Source organism: Salminus brasiliensis, chromosome 12, assembly GCF_030463535.1.
Source record: "Salminus brasiliensis chromosome 12, fSalBra1.hap2, whole genome shotgun sequence".
NCBI classification, from domain to species: Eukaryota; Metazoa; Chordata; class Actinopteri; order Characiformes; family Bryconidae; genus Salminus; species Salminus brasiliensis.
The window spans coordinates 4,858,570-4,882,689 of NC_132889.1; the positions used below are offsets into that span (position 1 = coordinate 4,858,570).

General features: G+C 42.6%; 1 protein-coding gene across 1 annotated transcript in view; it reads right to left on the reverse strand.

Annotated features, from left to right (window-relative positions):
* The window catches only part of abat (4-aminobutyrate aminotransferase), a 41,583-nt gene continuing 17,463 nt past the window's right edge, over window positions 1–24,120 (reverse strand). Inside the window, exons 5-16 of the mRNA XM_072692825.1 lie at window positions 19,850–19,967; window positions 8,351–8,400; window positions 7,868–7,948; window positions 6,562–6,654; window positions 6,210–6,272; window positions 5,017–5,080; window positions 4,782–4,930; window positions 3,957–4,094; window positions 3,105–3,272; window positions 1,612–1,758; window positions 1,292–1,403; window positions 1–224 (exon numbers count right to left, since the gene is read on the reverse strand). Coding sequence (XP_072548926.1) covers window positions 103–224; window positions 1,292–1,403; window positions 1,612–1,758; window positions 3,105–3,272; window positions 3,957–4,094; window positions 4,782–4,930; window positions 5,017–5,080; window positions 6,210–6,272; window positions 6,562–6,654; window positions 7,868–7,948; window positions 8,351–8,400; window positions 19,850–19,967 — 1,305 coding nt within the window. The 3' untranslated portion in view covers window positions 1–102. The remainder of the gene's footprint in view (window positions 225–1,291; window positions 1,404–1,611; window positions 1,759–3,104; window positions 3,273–3,956; window positions 4,095–4,781; window positions 4,931–5,016; window positions 5,081–6,209; window positions 6,273–6,561; window positions 6,655–7,867; window positions 7,949–8,350; window positions 8,401–19,849; window positions 19,968–24,120) is intronic.

The window sequence follows — 24,120 nt, forward strand, 5'->3', positions numbered from 1 at the left end:
AAAGTGATGGATTGTTCTGTGATGTGTTGAGAAAAGAACCCCTCTTTGGGCTTGGACCCTTGTGCTTGTTCTCTGTCGTCAGCTGGCTGGGCCTCCCGGACTTTATTTGTATTCAGACAGCACGTCGTTGAAAATGTTGAGAAACTGGTGAGCGTGGTACTCCTTGAAGACCAGAGCAGGACGGAAACGGATGGACTTGTCGCCACAGCCGCCCAGGAGAACACCTGTGGAGACAGTCAGTGGCAGCTCACTCAACAGTACAACACAGCTATGGAAATATGGACGGTTGGAGAGCGCCATTCGTTTCTGTTAGGACGGACATAAAACTCAACATTAGAGCAAATCTAAATGAAGAGGAGTGGGATTGCTAAAGTATGTCCAACACAGCAACAGTTGATATGGAAGAATGCTCGGATAAGTAAAGTATCTGTGTAAATTCCCAAATTGAAAGTCCAAATGTTCATGTCAGTGTTACGCCACAGGACACTCTCAATTATACCACCATACAGCATGGTGGCGTCTATTTGCAGGTTTCTGTAAAAGTTACACAATCTGCAGATACTGGATTCAAATATTTTTAATTAAAAAACGGCTAATTAAAATGACTTTACCATGTAAAATCACAGATTCATACTGGATTAAAAATCAAATTAAAATTCAATAATAATAATAAACATCAACAACCTGCAAACTTCAAAAAGTACAGTGTACAAATGTACACATTCATTCTACAACCACAACAGTCAGAGAGCACAAACCTGCAGATTCATACTGGATTAATATAATTCCATCATAGTTATGGTCAGACTGGATTAAATAGATTCATACTGGTATAATAAGTCCACAATTAATACTGTCAGACTCTTAAAAACTACACAAATTTGCCGATTTAAACTATTACTATTGTTAATCTGTAAAAAGTACACAAAGTGCAAATTCATACTGGATTTAAACCTCCTCAATTATACCTGTTACACTATACAAAGTACAATCACAGATTCATACCGGATTAAAAGCATTCCATAATAACAGCTGTCGGACTGTGAAAACTACTCAAATGTGCAGATTCGGATTAAAATCACTACATTTATACCAGTTAAACTGAACATACTGGATTCCACTCGTTCCGCAGTTACTACCATCAGACTGTAAACACTACTCACAGTGCAGATTCATAGAAAGTCAAACAAACAGAGTGCCTGGACTGTATGTGTGGATCATCCCTCTTTAAATAAGACTAATGCAGCACAATTCAGACTTCTGAAGGAGTTGGTTTAGTGTTCCTACTTACCCTTGTCCCTGATTTTGAGCAGCAGGTTGTCACGGGTCACATCGTCACGGGCGTCGATGGCACAGAAGGTTCCCTGGCCACGAGCCCGACTCAGGAGGTGGGGATATTGAGCCTGATCGTGTGAACAGAGAGTCCGCACATCATGTTCATGTTCATTTTGTCCTTCATGTTGCAAATGTTGCAAAAAGTGGCTCCACAGCCCAAACGTTCATGACAGAGCGTCTACAGCTTCCTATTATGTAAAGATTTAACAAATAAATCCGTAAATAAAGAAATAAGAGCTGAGAAATGAACTACTCTGAAAAAGAGAGCTTTTGTACCTGCAGTTCATACAGCCCCTGCAGCAGAGCCTTCCCTGAGCGAGTCACCTCTTCCAGAAGGTTCTCTCTCCTGATAACGTTCAGGACCTCTGTCAGGAACACGTTCTTAGAGGGGTCGCCCATCCAGGTGTTGAAGATTCTGTAGCCCTGGTTCAGATACATGGACACTACAGTGAGGGCGGGTAATCCTACATCAGAATACTGGAAGACCTTCATGATACCTGAAATGCTGCAGATTCATACTGGGCCATTGCTCCAAAAAATTATGGCCCATTTTTTTAACTGCAGATTTATACTGGATTAAAATGACCTGGCAAGCTTCATACTGGATTAAAATCATTCCACAATTCTTACTGTCAAACTGTGAAAGACACACACACACACACACACACACACACACACACACACACACACACACACACAGCAATACCTCTGGAGTAATTTCAGTCCAGTATGAATTTGCTCTGTCAGTTACACCGCAGATTCATACTGGACTAAAATCACTTCACAATTATTACTGTCAAACTAAAACACACACACACACAGAACTAAAATTACTCCACAACTATTACTACCAGTCTGTTTAAACTGCACACACTGCAGATTCATACTGGACTGAAGTCATTCCAAATACATTACTGGCAAACTGAATATGACACTGCAGATTCACACCGGTTTAAAATCACACCACAATTATTTCAGTCAAACTGCAAAAACTGCACACGCTCATTCATACTGGATTAAAATCATTACATGATTATTACTGTCAAACTGTGAAAGACATGCACAGACACACAGACAGACAGAACTGACTGACAAACTGAAACAAACTTGAAAATTACACACTGCAGATTCATACTGGACTTTAAAAGCTTTCCATTTTTTTAATTGAATGCTTGCAATAATAAACCCTTTAAGACTGAAGAGAAGAACAAAACCAAATAAAAAGGCAGAAAAAGCACCGATTACCTATCGGCTACGTGTTATTATGCAGTTTATGTGGTTATTATACACTAGGTGCTGCTGTTTGGAGACTGGTCTAAATCTGTCCTTGTATGATCTATGCCGTTGTTCAGCAGTGATGATCCTCATGAAAGTTTATAATGATGTAATTTATCATAATAATCCCATCATCTCATTTCCCGCCAATACAATCCCATCCACCAATCCACTTATGATGTCTCCTGAAGAGCTTTCAAACAAAGCAGCTTCGAAAACAGGCACAGTTCCATAACAACTTAATATGCAAGAGCTGTGTTTCAGCAGCAGGGGGCGCTGTTGCTCATATTGGAGGAAAGAACAGTGCAAGTGTGAGATGTACTACGCAGGGATCACCATTTTTCACAAGTGATTACAATCAAAACATGATTTCACACACACTCCAACACCAGCAGCAGATTTGCTCAGATGCTGTGCGGACGATAAAGCTGTAATCATTCCTGGAGAGCAACACAAAAAAAAAGCACCTCACTGGCGGCACAGTTCAGCTGTACCTTGTCAGGCTGCAGCTCGTCTTTGTGGTAGTAGCCGCCAGTCAGCATTTTCTTGCTGAAGGAGACGATGTCAGCGGGGTCGTCTGTTCCCCAGTGCTCGTGGGCCCAGAACTTGCCCGTGGTTCCACCGCCTGTCTGGACTTCATCCACGTGGAAAGCACATCCATGCTGAAACAACAAGACAGAAAAACATCTGTCATAAAAGATCTGAGCGATATTGTGAAAAACTCTTATTTCATTCTTATTCATTTAAAAGATATATAAATATAATATTAAATTATATATAATAAATAAATAAATAAATAACCAAAAAGTAAATAATACATTTATCCAAATAAAATGTCCCCAAAAGGAGCCGATTATCACTGTGGGAATGTGAAACGTGTGTTCAGATGAGGGATTACATTGACAAAATGTTGAATACTATAGCAGGAAAGTAAGTGAACACTGACTACCAAATCTGAAGCACTGTGTTCATTAAGTTTAAGGACATGAGTGAGTTCATCACAGTTATGCAAGGACAGGGTGTCTTTTGAGGCCAGCGCGAGGCCATAGTGAGGCCACAATAGCTTGCTCGTTTCGGTTGCCAGCCTGTCACATTCAGAAAGACACAAATTGGAACGGACAAGGAGGGCATGAGCCTGCGGAGTGCCATGTGCCCAAATTCCTTTTGCACTGCGCTTTTCCACACTAAGAAAGCTGTTTTTTAATGACGGTGCTTCAGACTCAGGAGCCTTACATACCAAAACAATCGAACGCACATAAGAGCTCCTCAGAACCTGGTAAAGCTGGTAAAAACAGGTTGATGTTCTCACTGAGCAGATGATGAGCTGACAGGGAAGGAGGCGCTACCTTGCGGGCGATGTTGCGCAATTTGATGAAGAAGTCCGGCGAGGCGTGATTGTCTCCTCCCTCGGCCTGGATGGGCTCCACAACGATGCCGGCCACAGGCTTTCCCTTCTGCCTCCACTTCACGATCAGCTCCTCCACCTGAAGCACACATGGTCGGAAAGAAGCAGAAGACGGATAGCGAGGAGAAATAGATGTAGGAGGAGCAGTAGAAGAAAACGAAGATGATGGATAAGGAGAAGATGGATAAAGAGGTGAAGGAGAAGTAGGAGGAGGGGTAGAAAGAAAAAAACAGAAAAAGAAAAAGAGGAAGAGGAGAAGGGGGCGAGGAAGGAGAAGAAGCAGATGGAGTAAAATAAGAGAAAGAGATAAAGGAGATAATTAAGAAGCAGGAGGAGAAGGAGCAGAATGAGTGGGAAAGGAAGGAGGAGGAGAAAGAGATGGGAAGGAGAAGAAGGTGTCTGTCATTTATACACTTGTACACAACAGTCCTTTACTTATCCCAGCTTATAAAAGCCAGGGTTGAGTAATGCGTGTTAAATAAGGCAGAATACAACCAAACACCTTGCTGAGTTTGGGGAACACACTGAAGCTTTAAGGCTTAAAGACTTAAAGGTTATTCAGTTCTGGTACTACAGGACCAGGTTTCAGCACAGTTTGATGATTTTCTGGCTCAAACCCATCCACCATGTCTTGGTTATCAGGAGTGTTTCCACAGGAAAATCACCAAACTGTGCTGGACACTGGCCTCATCTGACTGGAAGTGAACACTGACTTGAAGACTGAGAGCCAGGACTTCCACACTGTTTCTCAACTGAGTGCTCTGACCTCCTCCAGGCACCGCGCCTCCTCCTGGGCGTTCTCCCGGACAAACTCCTCCAGGGGATACTGCAGCTTGGGGAAGGGTGCGATGGGCCAGTCAAATGAGGGAATGTCCAGCTTGTGGATGACTTTGGAGTGTGTCGTTGCCAAGCAACCTATGAATAAAGTGTGTTAGATTTAGGTTGAAGGTGAAACCCGATCTCTGAAAGGAGCGACGGTGACCGCTGGTCTAAGGACTTACCCAAAGTTCTTCCATGGAAGCCTCCCATAAAGGACAAGATGCTCAAATCGGGACAGCCAGGGCCCTACAGTGAGGACAGAGTGTGTATTAAGGCTGTGGGATCCCTCATAACAATCTGTTTGGTGTTTTAATTCTAAAGCTACTGGTTAAAAACATGTTGGGCGAAACTGAACTTGTATGAAATGCACTTTACACAAGCAGCACAGGGACAGGAGTCTTTATATACGCAGTGATTCTAATGAAAAGACAACACATTAGCATACGAGACAGAAAATGAGATGAAAATGCAAAGGCTAATGATTTCTTTGCAAGCCCTAGAAGGGAGAGTGGCTAGAAACTAGCGCTAGGAGGTCATCAGAAGGGAGAGTGGCCGAGCAGAGGCTAAAAACTAGCGCTAGAAGGTCATCAGAAGGGAGAGTGGCCGAGCAGAGGCTAAAAACTAGCGCTAGAAGGTCATCAGAAGGGAGAGTGGCCGAGCAGAGGCTACAAACTAGCGCTAGGAGGACATTCGAAGAGAAAGTAGCTGAGCAGAGGCTAGAAACTAGCGCTAGAAGGTCATCAGAAGGGAAAAGACCTGAGCAGAGGCTAGAAACTAGCGCTAGAAGGTCATCAGAAGGGAGAGTGGTCAAGCAGAGGCTAGAAACTAGCGCTAGAAGGTCATCAGAAGAGAAAAGACCTGAGCAGAGGCTAAAAACTAGCGCTAGGAGGACATCAGAAGTGGAAGTGCCGGACCACAGGCTACAATACAACACTATGTAGGGGCAGACCCCTACAAATGAGAATGGCTACCTGGAGCCTAAAAGCTAATACTAGGTGGACATTAGAAAGGATAATTGCTGACTGGGGCCTAAAATAATTGATGCGAGCTGCACAGGCACAAGCACTGCTGCGGTTATCCAAGGACCTTGAGTGGCTAAAGAAAAAGGCTAAAAGCTAACTCGGCTGGTTGCAATCTCATCAGCTAAAAGAACACTGTGCCAAGAAGACACTGAGGGGACCCAGAAGGGACAGCAAGATTGTCCGAAAAGCCTCAGGAATATAATAACAGGGTGGTAAATAGACTTGAAAAACATAATCTGAGCATTTCATCCCCCAAACAAAGTCAAATACATACTTTTTATCCATCAAACAATTACACTAAATACTCAAAAAAGTACTTTACACACTGTAAGAATCACAGTTCTTATTGTTACCTGGTTAATCATGCAGGAGCTCACTTCATCTGCTGAAGGGCTGCTGGTGCCTCTCTCTTTGTTCTAGACATGAAACCACATACAACAATAACTATTAAATCTAATCCATCACAGCAGACGATTATTAGTAATTCATTACATTATGCATATTTTAAATATTATACATTTGTACAGACAACATTTCTACTGCCTATTGACAGCTGTAATTTTTTGTGTGTATTATTACACTCTAAGTTTTGCACAAATATTTCACTATGCCTGAGTGGAGAAGGGAGTGAGCCTCTAAATCCCATTAGAACTCAATGGGCTGTGTGTGTAGGAGCAGTGCGTCGAGTAAATGGAGTGCACTTACTCTGTACCAGATAAACATTGCCTTGTAGGCGTTCTCGTTGGAGCAGGAGCCACAGGCCATGGTCTGCACTCGGGTCATTCCAGCAGGAGCAATCTAGCAGAGAATTAGACAGCTTGAATTAACTATAGCAATTAGCAATTCAGCAAACGGCAAACCCTGAGTCAGCTCAGGTATACTTACTTACTGGGGGTTTAAGGAGTCACAGAATTCAGAATTCAGTCTGATTCAGTGGAGTCTCAATTCAATACATGAGCACATAGCTACGAAACATAGGATTTGGGACCCAAGAGTGGTCCAGCAGACTAAAGTGCTGCCAGGATTACTGGTTCGAACCATGGGTCATGCTGTCTGCCATCAGCAACCAGAGCCAGAGAGTGCACAACTGGCCTTGCTGTGTCCGGGTGGGTAGATGGCAGTACACAGGCCGGTCCAGTCCGGTCAATTCATCAGAGCTGGGTACACGGCTGACCTGGTGACGTTGCACTGGCGGCAGTTGAAAAACAGGTGGTGGCTGGTGCACATGTGTTGAAGGAGACATGTGTCAGTCCTAACCCTCCCAGTGTCGGGAGCCTTACCAGTGAGTGTACCTACGAGTGGGCTGGGTAATTGGTAATTGGTCTAAAATTAGGTTTAAAAAAATAAAATGTTGTTTGTATTAGTGACTTTTATTTTGACATCGTCTGTCCTTAGCCACAATACCGCCAACCCTCCTCTTTCTCAAGCTGGTTGGCTCTTTATCTGTAAACAGTCGATAAGTCGCTGCAACCCTAGTATGTTTTGTAATACAGTATTGATTCTCAATCAATAGTTTAAATGTAAAGACTGGTGTCAGACAGTGGTTCTTTTTGTGTTGTGTTTAAATCCTGACCATTAGAACCTTTATTGAGCCCCGATTTTATAAATATGACTTTTATACCATGTGAGTTTTCCTAAAATTTGCTATAAAAATTAAATAAATATATTGGTCTTGCCTATAGTACCACAATATGACTCAATGCACCGAATCATAACTCCAGTATCATAATACGGATCATAATGTTAAGACTAACATTTACTAATACATGCTTCTTTTAATTATTCATGCAGATAAATTAAAGTTAAAGGAATAAACAGACTCATATTAAAGGACTTGACTATTTGATCATCTTAAAATACAGAAAATTTCCCACTCTATCTGAGACTGAGACGTGTACCCGACCACGTGACACCAGGCCTCAGCGAGATGTCCTATGAGAAGTTCCATCCAAGCCCCTGCTTCTAAGAAAAACACTCACCGCTCTTTCAACAGTTCCCAACTAGCACTCACCGTCAGAAGACTCTCCATCAGCTTCTCTGGAAAGTTTTCCGGTGGCAGAATCCCAAGGGCTGGCCGATTGACAAATGCACTCTGTGAAAACAGAAGGCAACTAAACAAATCCTGTATATGTGAGAGCCAAAGGACTACAGGAGAGACGGCTGGCCCATTTAAATCTGATCTGTTTCCATCAGAATCTGAGCAGGACTCTGCCAGCAAGAAACTCATAGAAGTGACTCTAAAGTAAAAAGCTATGAAATGAAATGGAGCTGAAAACTGTCATATCCTGTGTTGCAATAAAGCTGCAGAAGCTGCAGGTGACTCCGTCTGGATCATAGATCAGACTGGGATTGTAATGCCTCCGCAAATTGAAGTCTCATCACTCTGCTCCGTCAGACAATGAGCTCTGCTCTGCTTGACTGAGTGCAAATCTAATTCACGCAGCACACTCACGCTCGCTATAAATATGCACTGCGTTTCCACAGCACGTCTTACCAGATGGATGGGATTGGTGACGACCTTCATCAGAGCTGGATGGTTGTAACCTGGAAAGAACAAGACAAGAAAATCAGGCTGTGTTTGCTTTAGGGCTCTGGGAACGATTCTTCAAATGTGATTGCAATGCTCAGAGGAACTGATCTCCAAAGGGCATCAAGTTAAAAGATGAAGCATTTTTTCCAACATTTTAAACTGAATTAGTGGATTATTTATAGATTTGTACAATTTTGGAGTCAAAAAAGAAAAGAAATACTATTCAAACATTGGTCCACCTGAGGAGATCTAAGCTCTCTGATAACTTTGACCTTTAACTTTGTCTTCGACCTTAATGAGCTTGTGATGGTTACAGCTTGTTCACCATGACCATCAGGAAAAGCCAGATGATGCAAATCCCATAGATTTATAAACACTCAGATTCCTCAAACCTTTTCCCCAACAATCAGCAGCATTCGGGTCCTCCAAGTTTCTGCTTAGAACTCTGAACATTAAGATAACTGATGCACAAAAGCAGGAGAAGACTAGAAGATATAAACAGGGTGTTTTCTCAGTTCATTATGTATCCAAGTTGAGGTCTGGAAGGGCAAGAACACTTTCCTAGAGAACTGTTTGAAGGATTGCTAGAAAGCCACATCAGAGCCCCTGTTGGCTGCAAAAAAAATAAATCATGAAGATTTATTGATTTAGTGGTGCACTGTTCTACTGTGCAGCGACACCGGCACCAATATGACCTTTAATGATGGGATATCAAAAGAACTTTCCTACACCCTCAACGCAACATTCAGCATCAGACAAGATTAAAAGAACATTTAAACAATTAGCAAAATGTGTGTGTGTATGTGTGGAGAAAAAGGGGGCATGATTTCATGAAAAGACCACCTATACAACTGTTAACACAGTGAGTGTTTCAATCATGCTTTTGGTTTGTGTTGCAGCCAGTGGCACAGGGAACATTTCACTGGTGGAGGAACAAATGGATTCAACTAAATACCAGCAAACCCATCACCATCTGTGTGTGTGTATAATTATATATATATATATATATATATATATATATATATATATATATATATATATATATATATATATATATATATATATATACAGTGAGTCCAAGAAGTATTTGATCCCTTGCTGATTTTCTTCGTTGGCCCACTAATAAAGACATGATCATTCTATACTTTTAATGGTAGATGTATTCTTACATGGAGAGACAGAATATTAAAAAGAAAATCCAGAAAATAAATCTAAGGAATATATATTAATTGATTTGTATTTCATGGAGTGAAATAAGTATTTGATCCCTTAGTATTCATTAGCAGTTCTGGCTTTTACAGACCAGTTAGACACTCCCAATCAACTTGTTACCTGACCTGAAGCCACCTGTTCTCACTAATCACTTGTGTGAAAAACACCTGTCCACAGAATCAGACAGATCACACAGATTTCAAGTCTCCAACATGGGTAAAACCAAAGAGCTGTCACAGGACCTCAGAGTCAGAATTGTTGACCTTCACAAAGCTGGAATGGGCTACAAAAAGATTAGTAAGGTGTTGGATGTGAAAGTAACAACTATTGGTGCAATTATCAGAAAGTTTAAAGAGTATAACATGACAATCAACAGACCTCGGCCCGGTGCTCCAAAGAAGATTTCGCCTCGTGGGGTGGCAATGATGCTGAGAACAGTCAGAAATCGTCCTGCAACCACTCGGCAGGAGTTAGCAAATGACCTGAAGGCAGCTGGGACCACAGTTTGCAAGGAAACAATTGGCAACACTTTGCGCAACAATGGATTCACATCCTGCAGTGCCCGAAAGGTACCCCTGCTGAAGAGAGCACATGTGGAGGCGCGCCTCAAGTATGCCAATGATCATTTGAAAGATGAACCAAGTTATTGGGAGAAGGTTTTGTGGTCAGACGAGACCAAAATTGAACTTTTTGGCCTCAACTCCACCCGCCATGTGTGGAGGAAGAAAAATGCTGCCTATGACCCCAAGAAAACTGTGCCCACCGTCAAGCATGGAGGTGGAAGCATAATGTTTTGGGGGTGTTTCTCTGCCAAGGGTACAGGGCTACTTCACCGCATCACTGGGAAGATGGATGGAGCCATGTACCGCACAATCCTGAGGGACAACCTCCTCCCCTCTGCCAGGGATCTGAAAATGGGCCGTGGTTGGGTCTTCCAACATGATAACGACCCTAAACATACAGCAAAGGCAACAAAGGATTGGCTCAAGAAAAATCACATTAAGGTCATGGAGTGGCCCAGCCAGTCGCCAGACCTCAATCCGATCGAAAATCTATGGAGGGAGCTGAAGGTCAGAGTTGCCAAGCGACAGCCCACCAACCTTCATGATTTAGAGAGGATCTGCAAAGAAGAGTGGGCCAAAATTCCCCCTGGTGTGTGTGCTAAACTTGTGGTTAACTACAACAAACGTCTCACCGCTGTGCTTGCAAACAAAGGCTTTGCCACTAAGTATTGAGTGTGTTTGGCAAGAGGGATCAAATACTTATTTTCCTCATTGAAATACAAATTAATTAAAATATATTCTTTAAAATTATATTCTGGATTTTTGTCTTGATATTCTGTCTCTCCATGTTAGAATATATCTACCATTAAAAGTGCAGAAGGATAGTGTCTTTATTAGTGGGCAAACAAAGAAAATCAGCAAGGGATCAAATACTTCTTGGACTCACTGTATATATATATATATATATATATATATATATATATATATATATATATATATATATATATATATATATATATATATATATATATATTTATTTATTAAGCTGAAGATGAAAAAAAGATGATAGCTTCTACAGCAAGATAATAAGCCAACGCACTCCTGACAACGCACTGCCTCAAGAGGTGCCAGCTGATGGTTTTGCCATGGCCCTCACAGAACCCTGATCTAAGCATCATTAAAAATCTGTTGATAGACCTCAAAAGAGCAGTGCAGCAAGACAGCCCAAGAATCCCAAAGAACTAGAAGGCTTGAATGGGTAAGAATCTCTCAAACAAATAAACTAAATTACTAAATACCAGAATCAGAAACACTTGATTGATCCCAGGAGGAAAATTACAGTTGTTACAATTGCAACCGTTCGTGTAAGAATAAAGAAAATATTAAACTCTCTAAATAAACAATAAACTCTATAAATAAACACACTATAACATAAAATGCATTTACAACAGAGAGAACAAATTGAGAAACTTGAAAAGTGTACATATATATAATTTATATGAATATATTAAAAAAATGGCATGGTGGTAATAATAATAATAATAATAATAATAATTACTGATGCAATAATTTTCCATATTTATTATCACAGTTATTGCACATATTAAAGTTAAGTACAGTACTGTTGCACATTATTGCACATATGAACAGTATCATTTGAGTACAGCACAGCTGAACCATAGTGTCACACACTGAGGGAGGAGTTATAGAGTTTGATGGCCACGGGTAGGAATGACCTCCTGTGGCGCTCTGTGGTGCATTTCGGTGGATAATGGATAACCTGAACCTTGAGAAACTTCATGTTCTTGCCAATCTGCTTAAAATATTAAATACCATCTGAAAGTACCTTTCCTTTCACTAGTTTACTAGAGCACCTTTAAGTGCTCTAACGTATCAAACAGTCTACTTCACAGACTAGTACTGGGGCAAAAACATGTGCATAAGAGTCCAAATGCTTGCTTTGTTAACCAGTTTCCAAAAGCAGTGCATCACATCATGGGGATCAATTCCCTATCAGCTCAACCTACAGTATTTCAGATGATCATAGTCATCACCAGCGCTATTACTACAATATCCAGCATTTTAATTAGATCCCAGAGTTAATGAGCCACGAATTATTATAGAGAAATAAACTGCAAACCAATTATTGGATAATCTCAGCACAGCTCTGAAACACAGAATAAATGGATAATCTGAGTATGGGTCTGCAAAGCAATTTTCGCTGATTAGAATTCGATAATGCCTGTGGCTTTTAGCAGATGCAGACGGGTGAGGGAGGGGAAGTGTGAAGAGCACTTAGTAGAAAGGTTCAGTGAGGTTAACCCGAACATGCCATGAACCCACTAATCTGTAGGAGCTAGTGAATACTGGAACTTTTTGTGTTTTTTTTTTTTTTTTTTTTTGGGTCAGGGGTTGGATTACATAAGTAGTCTGCATAGCAGTTCGTCTCGCCACCAGCAGAGGGCACCTTCTTGACAACTCTTCTCTACTCATAAACACTGAAGCCAAAAAAAAAAAAAAAAGCAAGGCCTGTGCCAGGCTCAGCTAATGATTTCCAGTTGTCGGATGTACTAAAGTCCACGAGTTCAGTTCCAGGTTACTCGACTGATAAGCACACGGCAAGGTGTTCTCAGTTTACCTTACTACAGGTCATACCCCTAATCAAGCAATAACCTGTCTGACACCAGGGCTTCCTCTCAGATGAGGACGGTGCCTTTTCTGAACAGGTGCAGCCCGGAGACATGTGCAGCTTTTCTGCTGAAAGTTATCAGTTGTGTGTCTCTTATAAAGTGTAACAGGAGAAACCCAGTGCTGTATTTTGTCCATTTTGTACAACTTACAGCCAACACAGTCAGTAGAAAAGTACTGCCTCGGGGGGGGGGGGGGGACACAGATCAGCTCCACAGCTATTTCGCAATCTCCGAGGGAACCGTCCAGCTGTTACCAGGACTTGCATAGTAAGGAAAACCTAAACTGATAGCTGGAACCAAACCAGTGGTGTTCTAAGTGCCTCACAAGATGTGACCTTAGTATCCAGAACCATTACATAAACCTGCTCAAATCCACCAGCAGCGCATCCAACTTAATGCAGTTCTGATGAACCAAACCAGACATTGGATGGGAACTATAAGTAGTACTGGAGGTACTTAAGCAGAGCTTTGAAAACGGTTAAATGAATAAACTTATGTATAAAATAACTTAACATCTTCTAATGTTATTCATATTTATTATAATTTTATTATAAATAGAATATTTACTCTTCTGTACAGAATGTAGTGCCTGTTCCAAACTGCGTAATGTTATGAGCCAGTAATTTATCAGCATGACTGAGCTCTTCTGCACAATGATTAAACTGAACAGACCCTTCAGTAATGCACATGTTCAGCAGAGATAAGCCCAGTATCAGTTCTGAGCTGGATATGTGTAGGAGTTTACATTAAAAAGGCCTGGGATGTAAACTTTACAGAATTAACATAAATTCATCAATTTTGAATGCAATTTAGGAGCAGCTAGGACACAGTTACACTGATCGACCAAGGTTTCGCCAAAGTGTGGCAACATTGACTTTCCACTGAAAGGCTTTTTTTTTTTTCTCCTTTCTCTATAAAGCTGCTTCTCTGTGCGACAGTGATGATATAGGACTGTTCGCTGTATGGAAAGCTAAAGCTAATGCAGTCTGAGGGGGAGAAGATGCAGCTGCTGAAATCAGGAGGACAGAGCACACTGTGCTTCACACACTCACACACAGCAAAGAGAGCCCCCAAGGCAGGAGAAGCGTGCCTGCTCTTGCTTGCCCTCATACTGTACGCATGCATGCACAGACATCACTGGGCACTGGCTTCTGTATGCGTGTTCACATGCATGCGTATGCACAGGGCTGTGAGTGCACAGTGCCTGAGGCAGGAGAAAGCCCTGCCCCTAGCCCTCTTTAGGCCTCTCTAAGAACCCCCCCCCCCCCCCCCCACCTTACAACTGACAGGAGTTAAGGGATCTGCTGGAAGACTTAATATATATGTGTATAACCCCAGCTCTCTTCATATTCATACACCTACACTACATGTCCAAATGTTTGTAGACACCCCTCCTAATGAATGCATTCAGCTACTTGCATTCAGCAAATGCATGCACTGCCAATAGAATAGGACTCTCTGGAGAAGATAAGAATGAACCTGTTGGTTAATGCCAGGCGTGGGCTAGAGGGGTATAAAGCCCCCAGGATTAAGCTGTGGAGCAGTGTGTGGAAGAACCGTGTTCTCTGGAATGAGGATGGTGCGTCATCCAGTACTTTTGGTATGAGTTGGGGTGGTTATCATCCAGCATCACGACCTTGTCGCTGAATGCAATCAAATCCTCACAGCAATGCTCCTCTGAAATCTAGTAAAAACCCTTCTTCCCTGGACAGTAGAGGCGGTCACTCCAATAAAAGCAGGACAAATTGTTTTTAATACCCTTGATTTCAGAAGTAACAATGCAGCAATGAGCAGGTGTCCCAATACTTATGTCCATGTAGTGTCTCATTAATAGCCTTTTTGCATGGGACTTGAAAACGTCACACAGATGATAGAGGTTTATTGTGCCCTATGCTGGAGAAATTCGTCTTTCTCACAAAAGGAATGACACACACACACACACACACACACACACACACACACACACACACACACACACACACACACACTTCTGTACGCTCTTGTTGGGGGAGGAGGGGGCAGCTGGAGCTCTTTCCCAAAGGGGACACAAACCACCGTTCAGCTTGAGCGGCTGTGATTAATGTGGGGATGTGCAGCGCCTGAGCAGCGGAGGGGCGGCAGCGCGATAACGCGAACAGCCAGATCACGCTATTCGCTCCTGTCCGCGCGACAGCGAAGACGCAAGACAGAAATGAAATCAAACCCAGATTAATCTCACCCCACCTGCAGGTATGAGGCCCAGTGCGGGACCCAGGTTCACTCAATTTGTCAAGACTGATGGAATATAAATAGACTAACTGACCAAATCAATGGCCATTCCGTAGCGCCGGACAGGGCCGCATGATGAATCGCTCTTTCTGTCAGCGCTGGGTGCTTGGACTGAAAACAAACCCGATGCATTAAATAATACCCAGCTTCATTTACTGACTGCAAATATTAGAAGCTGCTACACTACATGGACAAAAGTATTGGGACACCTGCTCATTCATTGTTTTGCTTTATTTTTTCTGAAATTAAGGACGTTAAAAAGAGCTGATCCTGCTTCTGTTGGAGTTACTGTCTCTACTGTCCAGGGACAAAGGCTTTCTACTGGATTTTGGAGGAGCATTGCAGTGCAGATTTGATGGCAGTGAGCGACAAGAACGTTAGTGGGGTCAGGATGTTGTTGGATGATCACAATCCCACCTCATCCCTAACTCTCTAGCTCATCCCAAAAGTACTGGATATAGCTTCACCACCATCATTCCAGAGAACACAGTTCTTCCACTGCTCCTCAGCCCAATGCTGGGGGGCTTTTTACCCCTCTAGCCCACGCCTGGCTTTAGACATGGTGTCATTAGCTGAATGCATTAGTACTAGGGGTGTCCACAAACATTAGGACATATAGTGTATATTCAGTAATCAGCATTAATCCAAAGAGACATTATACATTTCCTAACACTAAAATGTTATGTCCATAAGTATTTGGACAGCAAGATTTTTTTTTGTAAGTCTCTCTACCTATAATTTTGTCCTCAGTAAGTGAAAAGCTGCTCGAGGTGCTGCCACTTACGAGGATTCCATTTCTTCATTTTGAGAAGCTCTTTGGTTGGTTTAGCTGTATGTTTTAGATCATTATCCATCTGTACCGTGAAGCGTCATCTTATCAGTCTTGCTGCATTTGACTGAATCCAGCTGCTGACGGCAAGCAGCATGACCTGGGATCCGGATCATAGTGGCAGAGCCTTCAATGTCAAACGGATTCAGCAGCAGCATCCCACAACCTATCCCACAGCCTATCACAAAGAACGATGGGGGAAGATGTACTATGAAGCGTCATCTTATCAGTCTGGCTGCATTTGATTGAATCCGAGCAGAAAGTAGAGCTCTACACCCTTCAGAACTCATCCTGCTACGACCATCAGCGGTCACATCATCAACAAACACCAGCGACACGGTTCTACTGCCGGCTATACATGCTCATGCCATAACAGTGCCTCCGCCGTGTTTGACAGATATTGTGGTATTGCTTCGGGTCATGAACCTTTTCCTGTTTTAAAGGATGGGCGTCAACCCTATTAAGCCAGATCCAGCAGCAATCCACTGTTTAGCTTGCACTTTATTTTTTACCGCACTGATGCTGAGCCCTAATTAACAGACATAATCAATCAATCACCTGCAGATGTGATGTGTAGGTTTGGCGACTCAAAGACTAATCTAAATCTAAAGACTTTTGTTTAAGGGGGTAGTGAAGAAAAGATGGCAGTTGAGAATCTCAGTTATGTACAGTGCCCAGCAGAGCACCAGGATGTATTCTCCCCCTGTCAGTCACAGTTAATCAGCCACCCGGAATTGTCTCAGCAGGCACAGTGTCCTCTGAGCATGGCTAATGCTGTCTGAACAAACACACTCCCCTCCAGTGTGTGAGGTCCACCGCGGATGAAAGCACAATTATCGAAAATTTAACTATTTTTAAATAACAGCAATACATATTTGAGGATTTCCAGTACAATGGCATGCAACGATTTGGGCATCTGTGGTCAAAAAATTGCACTGTGAAAAGCTAATCAAATAAAAGAGGACCTGATCTCCAAATGCTGGGGAACCGTGCATGGTCAGCACTTGTTGGAGAGTTCCACAGCTTGTAAAAGCCTTGGCTTGTAGTTATGCGAGATTCTTGGGCCGGTTAGGCTCGTTTAGATGCTGCCACTACGATCTGAGGATCGCTGGTTCGAATCCCGGGTCATGCTGCTTGCCATCAGCAGCCGGAGTCAGAAGGAGCACAATTGGCCTTGCTCTTCTAGGGGTGGGCTGGTGGCACATCCTCTCGTCGCTCCTTGTGTGATGCTGGTCAGCACAGGAGCCGGTTATCTGTTGTGCCGTGCTGGCTACATTGGCGATGGCTGGCTTTGTGATGGCATGTGCCGGAGGAGACATGTGCTAGTCTTCACCCTCCTAGTGAGCGAGTGGGGAGGCAGTAGTGAGAGAAGTCAAGCGACTGGTGTTGGGAAGAACAGAAAGGTCAAATGAGAGGCCGGTTCTGCGGGGTTTGGACTCGTAGACGTCTATCTAAGCTCATATCACACCGTTTAAAGGATAATGCCTCCCATCTGAGAGCACAGAGTTAAGGGAATGGTCCTAGGAGGGGTTTCCAATGCTTTCAGGCTCATTCAGTAGACTGGCTCGTCCAGATTTGCTTGCTCTGTCTTTCGGTCGGACCTGGCATCGCTAACTTGCACTACGGTGGGCTTGGCGTTTGCCCCCACCCCCACCCCAAAACAGTTTTTAGGGCATAACATCCCCAATAATTAAGCACCCACAGGGGTCCCTCTTTTTTAGCCATGTACTAGATACACACAGAACCCAAAACTGACACATCAGACATGTCGCAATTTTAAAGATCTGATTGGCTGAGCATTTTCATGCGTGATATTTACAATGCATGTGATTGGTCTGCGAGTTTTCTGGGCTGCTAAACCTGTACCGTAAAGGCTAGAAAAGTTACGCCTGTAAAAATTAAACAGTTCTCAGTAATTCATCTGTTATAGGTATAGGACTGGACAGGACAGGCTCAAGGCCCAGAACTGGACTGCGGTTCATGCGGTGACCTCTGTTCTATGCATCACTGAAAGAACCCTAAGTATTAGACTATAATTAGGACTAAACAAATAGTTTGATCTTCCTTACTGCCTTTTTATCAATAATTGAGAACTTTATAGTAAGGCAGATTCTCAGAACCTCACGAAACCATTCCCACTTGGAGCTCCAGCTATTTTTTTCCCCCTTTATTAACACATTTTATCTCCAGCTACTCCACGCCAGCACTTCCTAACAGTTTGCTAATGTATCTGGCTTTGGGCGAATGAGTCAGCTAAATGACTGAGGACAAACCATCACTGCTGAAACTAGGAGAGCTAAATCTGCAGGGCCAGGCTGAGCTAAGAACAGCAGAAAGTGAGGGGGACAAATTAGCACTTGCATTTCCACAGGCAAAGCCACCAAAGCATCCAGTCAGTGAAATTCACACCATAAACACACAGGCTCCTACAGATTCCCAAAGAATTTTCTTTTTCTGATCTGAATGAATTCATCTTCTCGTTCTTCACCAGTGACTTCAGCCAGCTCTGTGGTTCTTTCTCCAGGGAATAAAAGCTGCATGGAGCCTTATCACGCACCTGGCTCCACTCTCAGGCACAGAGCGCTCTGGAGGAGTACAGATTCAAAGGCAAGGATAAACCAACAGTACTAATTAATCTGCTTTCAGTGGCTGTTCGGCATCCCAGCGCTCTATGGTTCAACTCACATTATGAGCTGGAGAACCAGTCTGGATTAAGGAGGTTAATATTTAGTACACAGCTTATTGTGGCGAACGAGATCATCAGCAACCCAAACAAAATATCCAACAGGGGACGCAAGGGGCACCATCTAACGTGGAGTAGAACGTAACGGGACATTTTCATGTAGTTAAACAGATCCAAATAAAATGTGCTTCATCTCATCTACCCATAGCTACGCCATCTGCAAATTGCCAGAGATAGTTTTATTAAAGACTCACTCTGAAGAACGTTCCTGTACTTTTTCCATCAGAAGTGGTTTTGATTACCAGGTTTTGTGAACAGTTCACAGAATTCCCACCTATATTATAATAATATCCATCTTAGTGGTTTTAATAAAGTACCATTTTAATCTAAGGTAATCAATGTATATTATTTTTAATCTGAAATAAAAAAAAAACATTCTATCAGATTTCACAAGACATCAATAATCCAACATGGCATGCTAATAATGATATTGAACAGATCTGCATGAAAAATGTGAACAGTGGAAATTTACTGTTCAATCATGCAGCAAAATTTAACAAGCACTAGACAATCACATGTCCTGCGATGACTATTGAGCATGTGCACAATGTAATGGGGATGCTGAAACGATATATTGTGCAGCCCTAGCATAACATACACATACATATACACACGTATACATACACACACACATATATATATATATATATATATATACATACACACACATACATATACACACATATACATACACACACATTATATATATATATATATATATATATATATATATATATATATATATATATATATATATATATATATACACACATACACACACACACACATACATACACACACTATATATATATATATATATATATATATATATATATATATATATATATATATATATATATATGTGTATGTATATGCATGTATGTATTTGTATGTATACATATATGGGCACATATGGGCACATATAAGTATTTATTTTTATATTATTAGTTTTTATTCTTTCATTTTAATTCTTCTTCCTATACCATTCGCACAATAAACATTAAAAAAAAGCCTTGGGGCCAGCCTACAGGTGCCAGATGTAATCATATATGCTTCTGTTGAGAATCCGTATATTGTCTTTCATGAATACTGGGGGTTAATTCAGCCTAACATTACAGAATTCATAATTAGTTGATAATATTAACTGTATCTCTTTAACGTACCGTGAATGTACTGCAGTTAAATGTATTGAGTTAGCTCAGTGAGAAGGAGGCTCACCTATGGGGATGGAGGAGATCTGAGTGTACAGATCCAGCATTCGATTGCCATCAGCATCCACCAGGTAATTCCCCCGGCTCTCCTCGTAGTTGCAGAAGAAATTAATCGCGCCGACATTCTGTGAAATGAAAACAGAGGCGAGACAGAGGGGAGGGGGAGGTGAGAGGAGTATTATGTTGGAGCCGGGAAGCTATTTATATTGCTTTGGAAAGACTGCAACCTGCAAACTGCACTCCCTTAAAGAAAAGGCCTATTCAGGGGTTCTTTAAAGAGAGGTAATCGACCTGTATTAAATCATGATGACTTAAAGAACCACTCGGATGCTTGAATGGACCCTTGCCTGGTTTTTGCATAGGTAGAGGATCTATGTACATCCTATTCCCTATTCGATGTGGAGGCTCAGTGGTTAGAGCACTGGGTTACTGACTGAGTTCAATACCCAAGCCCACTAAGCTGCCACTGTTGGAGCCCTTGAGCAAGACTCTTAAACCTCTGCTCCAGGGGCACCGTAGCATGGCTGACCCTGCGCTGTGACCATGGCTTTTTAAAGGCTCAGTTATGCTCTGCGGATACGGACAGTACGGAGCAGTACCACTCAAATCTGCAGATCGTTGGGCCGCATAGCCAATAGCCCTCCTCCACCGCTGGCTGCTTGTAGCATTGAAGGTCCTTCTAGTGGATTTACTGCTTAACAACCATGTCAGTGTAAAGGATGCATAGAAGTATGTGGGCAGTGAAGGCTTTATGTAAAGGGCACAAGTTTAATGACCAAAAGGGTGCTTAACAATACAAACACCAAGAGTTCCACTCTCGTAAAAAGTCAAAGAACCCATTTTCAGCATTATACAGAACCCCCTTTAACTCAAAGTATGTACCACCCCCGTGGTGAATGCCTGTCAGAAAGTAACTACGTCGCCTGAGGGCCTAACGTGTGCAAACTTCTGTTCCAAGCACAGTCTGAATCTGTACCTGGTTAGTACTCAGATCAAAATTTGAGCAAAATGCGACTTAATGGAGTCCTAGAAACCAAAACACAGCTGGAAAACAGGCCAATTCCAAAACCCCCAAACTCTTACATCACAGTCTTCCATTTACAACCTCGAGACCAGCTTCGGCTAGGGCTGTAAGACACATCTGCAATTTCAGGAGAATATGGGTTTGCTAATACTGGAGAGCAGCTCATCGCCTCCAGACTCTGCCGGTTATGGGGATACAGGTTGCTATGGAAACCAGGCCTTGCGTGTGACCGCAGCTTTTCCTGTGCCAGTGTCCACAGAAGGGGAGCTTAAACTCGGCACAAGACAAAGCAAAAGCCATGGTGATAAACGTGGATCCACGCCAGGCGGAACCTCTTCTCTCCAGTGTCCGCTCCCATGAAAACAAACCGGGCTACCTCAGCTGAACCAAACTGGGGCTCAACTCACACCAGAAAAGAAAGATCTGACCAACATCAGTAAGACTCCAGAAAGCCAAACCCAACACAGCATGCTGAACACAGAGAGAGCAGCACTGAGGGTGGTTACATATACATATATGTATATATATGTGTGTGGTAGTTATGGGCGATATTAACTCAAATCAGTGTCACAATTAATTGAACATTTTACCTCGATTAAGATTACTGAGCGATTATATAGGATGCTGGAGTTGCTCAGTTGGCTCGGTGATTGAGGTCTCCTACATGTTTGAAGAAGACCTCCATGTTGTTGAAGACTGGACGGTGCATTAGTAGTATGTTTTTAAGGGGACAGTACATTCACATACCCTGGGGTACTTTGATCAACTTCGATCAAAGGTTCTACATATTAATTTCAATAAAAACTGTCCAGCTCTAATGCGGTTCTGTGAGCTGTCGCTGGTGCTGTACCCAGCCAATAAAAGCAGAGCTTATTGTCCCTAAATCTGTAGCACTAGTAACTCCCGACTCCCGAGCGGCTGGAGTCCGAGTGAGCACAACTGGCTGTCCTCTCACTGGGTGGGCAGATGATTTAAGGACCGATCAATCAGATTTAGGAATGATCCATTGTTTAATAAAATAAAATGTAATAAAAAATTATTAAAATGTAAAATGTAATACAAGCCAGCGCCGACAGGCAGCCACGGACAGGGCTGAGGGTGTTTTCTGAAGAAATGCGCAGTAATGCGGTTCTCTCTGCTATTATTTCTATTGACAAAGAGCAAGAACATCCCTCATAGAGATTAAACAAACACAATTACATTATAATGGCAGATAATCTGCACTTCTGCCAGTTCCAGGAGACGAGAGGAGCGGTGTTGAAACCTGTCCATGTTGCAACATGCCCCAGAGCTCGACGCACACCAGTTCAAACCAGTCCAAAACATTACGTAACCTTCAGTAGTGTACAACTGCTGCCTCTCTGCCTCTCTCCCTTTCTCTCCTCTCTCAGCATGGTTTGGTAGGAGCGCATTCACAGCTAAACACACTGCGCCACTGATTGGGGAGACTGAAACCTCATCACACCACACACTGCATAAGACCATCCACTCAGCTGGATTCAAGCATGTAAGGAAATATTATGTAATAATACACAGATATGTCCAATTATTTATGGCCACTTTGTACGCATTGCTGACACAGCTTGTCTACTTCCTGTACACTGTTAAAAGTATAAGATCCTTAAGGAACCTTTGGAGGTTCTTCAGTTTGAAACTATGGAGGAACCTTCAAGAAAAGGGTTTTAGAAGAAAAAGGTTCCTTGAAGGTTCCTCAAAGCACCTTAAGGAGGTTCCTCCACAGCTTCAAACTGAAGAACCTCCAAAAGTTCCTCAAGGAACGTACTATTAACGGTTTAGAGAAGTACTGCCAATAGAATAGGACTCTCTAGAGCAGATAACCATGAACCTATTGGCACCATGCCTCCAAATGCCAGGCGTGGGCTATAAAACCCCCCAGCCTTGAGCTGTGGAGGAGTGGAAGAACTGTATACTCTGGAAAGATGATGAAATGAGCTCCATCCAATACATTTGGTTTTGGGATGAGTTTGGGGGGGTTGGGGAATGGACCAATAGAAATCCTCCAAAATGACCTGCAATAAGATCTTTCTTCATTGACTTTCACTGAAAGCCAAGACAGTCCTTTCTTGTCCTGTAAATGTACCGTTTTGATAAGAGGTTCGAATCCCTTTCTAGGACGTTCGGAATCCATCATTAGCTCACGTGATGAATAGATAAGAAGTAGTCCACCGCTGAAGTCCATCTCACTCAGCAGGGCCGTCATAAGCACAGCTGCCGAAGCCGAGCAAATCTGTGTTAATAGTTTCATCCCGGCCTGTCAGCACCAATCAGAATCCTCATAGAAACCACAGCAGCTGGAGAAAGACTAGCTCATAGTTTCAGACTCCGTACTTGGCTAGGAGAGAGACAAATCACCCCCTTAAGGCATTTCCTGCATGGCTCAACACACACACAGTGATGAACAGACCCCCGCGGGCTGGAGGGTTTCAGATCCTATCAGCAGCGAGGTTGTGTGTACACACAGTTAAGGCTGTGCCACTCAGGGCTGGGTCTTCAGTGTATATACAGGAGGAGGCCTGGCTGGCTGTGCCGGTCTGCACAGAGGGAGTTCTTTCGGCACGAGCGGTGGGGAGTTCTAGATTGAGACCAGATCTTTTTTAAATGTTTTATTTGTATAGCCATTTTTACCTGTTTTTATAAAAGTAGTGACACTTTGTGACCTTAATTCACATATTTACTGCATCTGACTCATATAAAAAGTTTAAAATGACCATTTTAAAAGATAGAAACATGAGATTTACAGCATGAAGCTGATATTCCACCTTAAAACAGCGCCACAGTAACACTCTTCTGTACCATTTGAGGGTGACTCCGGCCTCATGAAGGCTGCCACGTTTGTTTACAGTGTTTATGATAGAAATGTTGTTCTGAGGTTGTGTGACGGGGTGGTTAAATGATCAGAGGCCTTGTTATCATAAAACAACCAATCAAATCACTGTTCATTCATTAACTCTCCCCATCTAAACCACATTCATTCACAGCTCAATCTCTGGCTTCTTCAGGCCTGACAAAGCCTACAGGACCGGAGGGCCATTCATCACTTCCACAAGAGGGATCAGCAGACTAAAGAGTCCAGCTTGGGATGCCGGCCTTCAGTAAACACGTCGAGACAGCTAGGCCATTGGTGTACGGCAATCTGCTTAAATGACCACATGAACCACATGATAAATAAATGAAGCATTGACCAATCAGCTCTACTGACTCACCGTTGCAACCCTACAGGATCTGCAGCTACA